The following is a 9264-nucleotide window of genomic DNA, read 5'->3' as shown; positions in this document are numbered from 1 at the left end:
AGATTGCCATTTTAGTTCAACTTTGACAAATCTTTTCAAATAAGGATATCTAATAAAAACAGCAATAATAACATCTTTTCATGGAGTCTTATGAAATTGTTCATGCATCTAGTATTTTCATTGAGGCAACTTTTATGGCATTTTATTTTAGGAAATGTTTTTTAACTTGATTACAATTCCATGTCTAATTTTGGAATGCTAACTATGGAAGATAGCATCCTTTTCTGAGATCCCAGATTGAGAATTTTTTAAAAAGTCTGTCTAATAGATTTGTGGATAGAAAAGTCATAACCTCATTCATATTTATCATGGAATCTAGGCCAGAGTTCAAATAATAACCCCAAGGAGAGATCATCACTGTTTAAGACCACTTCATCTCTTCTAATAGAATGTGATGTCATTTCTATGATTCTCCCACACCCTCACTCTTCTCAGTTATATCCTAATGACATATGCTAATGATGACTTTAAAAAAACCCTACAACCTAAACATAATGTAGTCATAGGCCTACCTATTGCCCAAGCAGCTTCATGAATTTTTATAGGCCCAATAAAGGAGAGAAATCCCTAGAGTGCATGGTAAATTTTTTTCTAGGAGAGATGGGCAGGAAGGACATCCTCTTTGTAAAATAACACTAATATTTTTCTTCCTCCCTCCCTCCCTCCCTTCCTTCCTTTTTTCCTTCCTTCCTTCCTTCCTTCCTTCCTTCCTTCCTTCCTTCCTTCCTTCCTTCCTTCCTTCCTTGCTTCCTTCCATCCTTCCTTCCTTTCTTCCTCCCTTCCTTCCTTCCTTTTTTTTTCTTTATTTTTAAGCAATTGGGGTTAAGTAACTTGCTCAAGTTTACACAGCCAGTTATTTCTGGGTGTGGTGCTAAGTGTCTGAGCCCGGATTTGATCCCAGGTCATCCCAACTCTGGGGCCAGTGCTCTTACTCGCTGTGCTACCTGGCCACCCCTATTTTACTTACTTTCAAATATGAGTTCTAATAGAAAGAACTTACCCTGGATGTAGAGGATGTAGGTGTTCAAATTCTGCCTCTCCTGACTACTTCCTTCATAATCTTGGCAAAGTCCCTTAACCTCAGTGGACCTCAGGTTCCTAGATGCCTTCTAAAGTCCCTTTGAGCTCTAAAATCCTTCATCCTGTCAATGTGAAAAGCTTCTTCACTAAACTCCTATTTCAGCACTTCTTCATATGTGCAGATGTCCTAGTTTTTTGAAGGTAATGACAGAAGTCCAACAGAATCAACCAAGTTGTAAAGGCTTGAGTATGGATCAAGAATTGGACCCGGAGTTGTAACTAGTCATCTCAGTAACTCTGGCAGTTATTTCAGACTGTGCCTAATGCAAACAAAAAAATAAGGAACCCTCATTTCATATGGGGGGGGGGAAGAGAATGTGAGGGCTGGACATTACCATGCAAGGAGGGACAGAGGCCCCAGAACATCATGAGGCAACCTCTGGGGAAGCTCTCCACCCCATTCAAAGTGGGTCATGTGGTAACTTCCTTCCTATTTTAATGAGTCATTCTTGAAAACTAGGTGTTAAGACCAAATGGAAAGAAACAACTAGTATCAAAACCTGATTGGAAGTGGGATGGGTTGGGGAAAAGAGCTTTGTCCTCACTCTGATTTCCATTTCCTCTTCCTTTCAGGTGTTTTTTTCCCCAGGCCATCACCCTAGAAGTGACTATAGTTTTGTCTCTTACTTATCTTGAGCTCTTGGTGAATCAAGTCAATTTTATAGCATACTTTACCTTCATCTTTCTTGTCTCTTCCCAGATTATGACTACTCATCTATAGCCTTTACTCTAATTCATATGCTGCTGAATGGAGATAAAGGAAATCATGAAAATGAAGGATTTCCACTAGGAATCCACTAGGAATTTATTTTGTCCAGTCACAATTGGCCTGTAGCAAGGCAGTCATTTAATTTTTTTCCTTATCAATTCAGAATTGCACTCTACAGTGGAAATTCTAGGCAGTCTCATTTCTCTTCAAACCTCCCATGGTACCTTTTCCTCTATTCTTCTCTGCTAAGGCCCACACTTCATAATTTATTGGGGAAAAAAAAAAACAGAGACTATCCACTGAAGGCCATTTCCCCTCTTCCTCTTCCTTCTCATTTCATGTTACTTTGACATCTTCCCCCATTATCTCCTTCCTATGACCTTCATAAAGAAATAATGCTTCTCTTTGTCAAAGCAAGAGCAGCTAGGTGTGCAGTGGATTGAGGGTTGGGCCTAAATTCAGAAAAAAAAAAAAACAACAAACCTGTACAATAGGAAACATAAGGCATTCTATCATGACCAAAAAACCTTTAAAGGAATTAATAATATTGATAATATTAATGATAATTATAGTTCTACTGTCCTGAGTCCAAAATTTATTAATATTTGATATATAATAGCTGATATATGTATGTGTTTATGTACATATATGTGTATATATGCAAAAAATTATTTTTCAACAACTATTGATTGTACAAGTGGGTACATACTCTTCCCCAGCGTGTTCTACCCCTGCCTTCTCTGCTTAGACTACCACTTTTCTGCTAGTAATCTAGATTCTGCACCCAGGTATCTTGGCTCCAATAGAAAAGCTTTGGTCTTATCTTGCCAGGACCAGGTTTCTATGACCAGCTGCAACTAATGGCAACCAGTACATATCTCCACTCCCTTCTGGCTTTCCTTTATATGTCTTCTTTTCCCATTAGAAGGCAAGCTCCTTGAGAGCAGGGCAAGGGCAATCTTACTTGCTTGTATCCAGAACTTAGCACAGTGCCTGTCCTAAAGTAAAACACTTTACAAATGCTCGATCTCTCATGAATTACTTTTTGCATGCAATAAACTAATAAACTATAATAGTATAATATTTTAGAGCTAAAAGACTTAAGACATACAGAATGACTTTTTTTCTTAATGAAATGGGAAGGCTTTAGAGGGGAGAAAATGATGAAGAGTGTTGTCCTGGAATTACTGTTAAACGTTTTTATTGTGCAGAATTGTAGCCTTTTACAGTACATGCAGGATAAAAAAAGTGTAAAATATATCAGTAAGCATATAGTATTGTAAATATCTTGGAGTCCATTTTTTTTATTAGGGACTAGAGATCTATGTGAAACAGACATCTCTTAGGATAAACAGTTTATACATTGAATCAACAAGGCTATTTCCAAAGTGATTTTCATCATATGAAGATAAAACATTTTATGTTTACATTCTTGACATGATGTGTTCTTATACTGCAAAATATCTAAAATAGTACACTTTCAATTCTGTACAAAGTAAAAAAGTAAAACTCTATCCATGCCAGTGTCTGTTTTAAATGTTAAAAAAAAGTTAATAGGTTGGTAATTTATGTGCCAGAAAAAAAAAATGGAAGCTGCATTTGGTCAAGCAGGTTTCCAACGTATATATGGGGGGAAAACTCAACCACCATAAGCACAAATAATTCAAAAGGCAAAAGCATGCTATTAGCACTAGGAACAAAGCTTTCCACGGTACCAGGCAGCTTTCCGTACAATTCAGATTAATGGTGAGATTCCTCAGTTTGAGTTCAGAAGGAGCTGAACTTATTCCAGCAAAATTACCTTGATGCCTTTTCCCCCCCTTTTTTCCTCCCCACCCTCTGCCACAGCTTTTTGTCAGCCTTTAAGAGGCTTGTCTCTAAACACAGTAATGTTTGGATATGGGCAAAAGCTCCTGGGGTGGGGGTGAGTTGGGGTATCACAGCATAACAACGTGTTGCACATGTTTTATTTTGAAGGGGTCACATTTTGCAACACTTGACAGTCTCACATAATAGATTCCATTAAGACATCACTTCCTGATGCCTATGGATCAGCTAAAAGAGCAGAGGACAATGTCGACCTGCTAAATCACCCTTGTGATGAATTAGTTTGGACTCAGCAAAGCGTGAATATTCCTGAAAATAAACTGTGAGCTAAACAGCATGCTGACCTTGCTTGGCTGGTAAGAGACTCTGAAAGCTGGCTTCAGCCACTGACAGCTCAGAGTGGACCTGGTCCCAATCATCCACCTTGATTCTCTTCCTAGGACTGACCCTGACTTAACTTGATAGGAACAACTGGAGAGAAACGGCAGGCTAACAGCATAGACATTACCTTAGGCAGACACTGTAGCTCAGAGTCAGAAGCAGGCTAGGAGAACAAGGTAATGTGATTTTCTCACTTTGATCTTCACTGAAGCTGCTGACCTTCTAAAAAAAAGCTGACAAATAGGCAGCATTCAAGAGGGAGATTATGAAGAAAAAAAAATAGGAAGGCACTTCATATGTCTCTTTTATGAGGATAATAAACATTAAGGCACAGGAAACACATAGGTCAAAATTTCAAAATCCGTATGGCATTAGTTGGGTAGCATGAACATAGGAGATTAGTCAATTCTTGTCAACTCCATCCCTGTCTGTTGGTAGACAAAATCAGACCATTTAAGTGAACAGCTGCAGTCCACTGACAGACAGTGGACAATGGAAAAAAAGAACAGTTATTAAAGACCTGCCAACATACCCTGTATATTCTGCAGTAGTAGCTTAAAATGCTGCCCACAATACAATGATCAACATTCTAGAGTGGGAAAGAACTTTTTTTTTCGTTCTTTATTATATTAATGTCAATTTCTCTTACAAGAATGAACACTCCTATCTTTTTGTCTCTTAGTGGAATGAAAATGCATGCATATGGAATGGGAAAGGTTTAGGAGTTAGGGTTGGTTTAAAAAATGCAGATTGCCAAGAAGTACAGAGAAGTTTCCAAGAGGGATAAATGGTAATAATGAAAACTGAGCAAGTGATTTCTTTGTTCTGGGTCGAGCTACTAATAACTTGCTGTTGTACAAGCAACTGGAAACTTGACATTGGCACCAAGAAAATAAAAACAAGAAAGAATCAGGTGGACGTTTCTCCTTGAAATGTCATTTATATTTCCTTTTGTACGGTGATCCGGATCTTGCTGAATATTTTGCCCACAGCCTCGAAGAGTGGGTCGCAGAAGGTATGGATGCAGATTGAATAGATCCGGCCGATACACTGGATCTCAATCAGGTAGCTCTTGATGCATGGCACAACTGCCCAGATGTGCAAGAAGGAAAGGATGGCAAAGTAAATGCCCCAGATGAGTGCCATGGGTATGCCAAAGAGTGCCGTGAGCAAGCGGTAAAACCAGTATTTTGTCACAGTGAAAGTAGTGAAGCTTGCCTTCCAGATGCCATCAAAGCTGTGTGTTCCTTCCGGTTCTGCGATCACATCTTCAAAATCAATCTTAAAGGAAGGAAGAAGATAGTAAGTTCGATAAAAATCCAGAGAGAAAAGACCCCTCACACTTATATTATTCCATCAACAAATATTCAGTATCTATTATGCATATGGCACCACTGTTTTGGGTACTAACTTTGAGTGATAAGAAGAATGACAATAACATCCTTGTTCCCAAGGGCAAGGATCTAGTTAGGGAGATGATACTTCTCTGCATCCCCACATGTTAAATAGCAATTCAACAGTACAAAACATGGTTTAAAGCAGTACTTTGCTAATTGCCAAATGAGTGGTAATTCACTCTGAGCCATAAGGAGAGATCACAGAGGATGGCTATGGCTGGGACAACTGTACTGAGGTGGTGAAACTCCAGCTGAGCCTTGATGACTGAGTAGAATTTGTATAGGCAGAGACGAAATGAAAGGTCACTTCTAGAGCAACATGAACAGAAGCACAGAGGCAGACCCAAGACACTTGGATTTGGGGGTAGGGTGAGGAGTAGTGATGAACAGCAATATGACTAGAGAGTAAAAAGAGTTAATAGGAGTTTAGGTTAGAATGGCAAGTTGAAGCCAGGCTATGGATTGTTTTGAATGACAGACAGACAGACAGACACACACATGTTAAACAGTTTGAAGTAGTAGGAATCATAAGTAGCACGATAACTATGGGAATGGACAAAAAAGGGATTGAGATTACAAAGGAAAACCCAATGAGACTGTTGATAGGGGATGAAAAGAGAGCGAAGAATCATAAGCAACTCAAGTTTAGTGGAAAGACATGAAGAAGAGTCCACTTTTACATTTTTATTGGTGAGGTTATCACATGTGTGTATTCATTAAACAATTATTTATTAAACTTTTATTATATGAAGAATATGTATCACTGAAGAGATATAGATGAGTCATTTAATATGGTTAAGAAGGAGGTTAAAAATAGACACTTTTAGCTATGTGACAATGATAAATCATAATTTCTTCTCTGAAGAATCTTACAATCAGATAATCTGAGATTCATAAAAAGGTCCACAAATTGGTATAGAACAGTAAGTCAGCATCTGAGCAGTCCTCTTGAAAGACAGATTAGACCTTCCATAGTCTCATGTATAAGGGCTTGGTACATTGTAAATGCTTAATAAAAGTTATTAATTTGTCATCTAGATGCTTCAAGTTTTTTTTAACATTTTGAGTTGTATTCTTTTTAAAAACCACATATTTTGACTTTGTCTAATCCCTGAGAAAAAGATAGGTCAGGAGAAACCTAAGTAGTTGGCAAAGGAAGTTATATTTATGGGGCCTAATACTCTGTCAAGACATAGAAGCATGCTTCTATATCTTATTGTAGGAGTCTTAACTTCTAGTTTGGGGGTAGATTTCAAGGGGGCCATGGTCTTGAATGAGAAAATTACATCTTTATTTCAATGCCCATGGTTTTCTTTGTAATCCTATGTGTTTTGTTTTATTCATTTAAAAGTATTTAAGATCAACTAAAATTGTTCAACAAAAAAAAGGTCAACTCTATTCCTCCAGACATCAAATATCCTTTATATTTTCCTCCATCTCTTTTCTTTAATGTCTCAGAGGAAAATATGGACTTCCTCCTTTTGAAGGCTAATTCTGTCATCTCTTTCTATGGTTTCATCTCTTCCCAACTTCTTAAAGACCTTTCCCCCAACAATCACCTTCCCTATCTTCTGAATTTCATTCTCTTCCTCTCCTTCTTAAAGGAGGTCCAGAGTCTCCATTAGACTGCCAAAGGGGGCCATGACACAAAAATGTTTAAGAACACCTGACCTCATAAGTTGCTGCCTCTTCAGTATGATTCGCCTCAGTCCAAGAATGTTGAGGTTGGAAGCCTACAATGACCCCAGCCTCTTTCTTAATGAAAAAAGGGTTGTCAGTGAAAAATGAAGCTACAGTACTCTCCTAGGGCCTCAGAGAGGATATTGGATTTGGGGAAAAAAACAAGAAATCATTACAATGCCATCTTTGAAAAGAAGTATTCTTTTAAATTTGAAAAAAAAAAGATGTTACTTCTCAAATTTCTAAGTTATATTTCTATTGCGTGCTGCTATTTACTCTTTTCCTAGATGCTGAAAATCCAATTTATAAAATAAAAATGTTTATTACATGAATTGATTGAAATAGATTAATTGTAGTTTGATTTTAAAGGATGCATTTATGTAGACCCAGACTTAGTTGTGTTTATTAAGATATGGCTATTTTATAATTTCTTTAGTGGATGGAGCACTAGATTTGGCATCAGACCTTCAAATCACAAAGCCTTGCTACTTTTGGTCTGTGCCACAATGGATAAGTAACTTAACCTTCCTGGCCTTAGTTTTCTCATCTGTAAATGGTTGTGAGATGGTTGGATTATGTGACCTCTAAGCCTATTTTTAGATCTAAATTCCCATGAACCTATGAATGGGCTAAATTAAATTTGACAAACACTTGCTAAGCATTTATGTGCAAGATACTATGCAAGACAGTGGGGATACAAAGATGAAATATAATGGCAATCCCTTCCCTCAAGGAGTTTACAATCTAGTGAAAGAGGTTAAGAAACAGACATATTTAACAATAAGGGAGAATGTGATAAGCAGAGATTGCTTCTAGTTGTGGAGATAAGGGAAGCTTTCATAGGAAAGGAAGCAATTAAATCGGGTTTTCAAGGATAGTCACTGATGTGGAATGGAATTCACTCCAGGAAAAATCAGCAAGGTAAACAAATCAATCAATTGACCAATTGGTAAACATTTATTAAGCACATACTATGTGGCAGATGCCATGCTCAGCGCTGGTGATACAAAAGGAGGCAAAAGACAATCTCAACCCTCAAAAACCTTATAATCTGATGGAGAAGAATGTGGGCAGGAAAAGATTGTGGTGGGGAGGTGGGGGCCTTGGGGAGACTGCAAATCAGTGAGTGATTTGGTTTGGCTGCAAGATATAAAAACCAGGAGTGAGCTAGAACTAAAAGGATAGATAGTGGAGGGCCTTGAATGCCAGAATATTTGGTAAGCAGTGGGGAGCCACGGAAGATTTCCTTTGTTTGTTTTTTAATAAAGAAGCAATGTGATAAGGGCAGTGGATTAGGGCATTTGTGAAGGAGAGGAAGTCTTTAAGCCGTCTCTAAGAAGAAATTGTGCTTCAGGCAAGGGTTAGAGTAGATGACTTCTGAGATCCCTTCTAACTCAAAGATATTACTATTTTAGACACTGGGAAAGATGAATAAAGCATGGTCCCCACACTCAGAAAAAAAAAAAAAACAAATTAACCTATTTTTAAGAAGTTTTTTTTTCTTTTTTTAGAATAATGGAAAGAATGCTGAGTCTTGAGTCAGAAGATAAGGGTACAATCCTAGCTCTGCCCCTTATTACCCATGTGATCAGACTTCATGAATTCCCTGCCACCTTACTTCACATTCTGGGAGTCAGTTTTCTCCTCTGTAAAGTGGAAGTCCCCTTCAGTCTATTATCCTATAAATTGCTTTGTGGATTCCGATAACCAAAGAATTCATCATTTGTGGGCAAACTTTAGGCACTCTGCCTCTTTGCACTTAAGTAGTCTGATTCTTGGATGAGAAACATTGAGACCATATTCAAAGCCCTTCTAAATTTGACCTAATCTATTACAGCTGTAATGAGATTAGGGTAGGACTTTTCTGGAGATATAATCTGAGTAAGTCACTTAAAGTCTTCCATATACTTCAGGTACTCAGAAGGAAAATATAAATTTGTTTACGATCAGTCAACAAGTATTTATTAAACTCTTACAAGAAAAAGGCAAAAATGCTTTCTTTGACATGAAGTCACTAAAATGCTAATGGAGGAGACAATATGTTAATAACTGTGTATGCTACATCATGGAACAAGTCTCTGAAGCAGAGGTCAATAGGAATATGAGAAGTGAAAATAAAGCAATGTAGTTAGTCTCTTTGAATTATATATATATATATATATATATATATATATATATATATATATATAT

At 37.5% G+C, this 9264-nt stretch overlaps 1 protein-coding gene across 2 annotated transcripts in view; it reads right to left on the bottom strand.

The window, feature by feature from the left end:
• Positions 1–2973: 2973 nt before the first annotated feature.
• CAV1 (caveolin 1) overlaps positions 2974–9264 on the bottom strand; it is a 46158-nt gene continuing 39867 nt past the window's right edge. For both annotated transcript variants that reach the window (XM_069107077.1, XM_069107078.1), the window contains exon 3: positions 2974–5278. In XM_069107077.1, coding sequence (XP_068963178.1) covers positions 4937–5278 — 342 coding nt within the window. In that variant the 3' untranslated portion in view covers positions 2974–4936. The remainder of the gene's footprint in view (positions 5279–9264) is intronic.

This window comes from Petaurus breviceps, unplaced genomic scaffold (assembly GCF_028583685.1).
Source record: "Petaurus breviceps papuanus isolate PSGF00001 unplaced genomic scaffold, PetGlider_PUasm1.0 84, whole genome shotgun sequence".
Lineage (NCBI taxonomy): Eukaryota > Metazoa > Chordata > Mammalia > Diprotodontia > Petauridae > Petaurus > Petaurus breviceps.
This window is presented reverse-complemented; position numbering and strand designations above follow the sequence as displayed.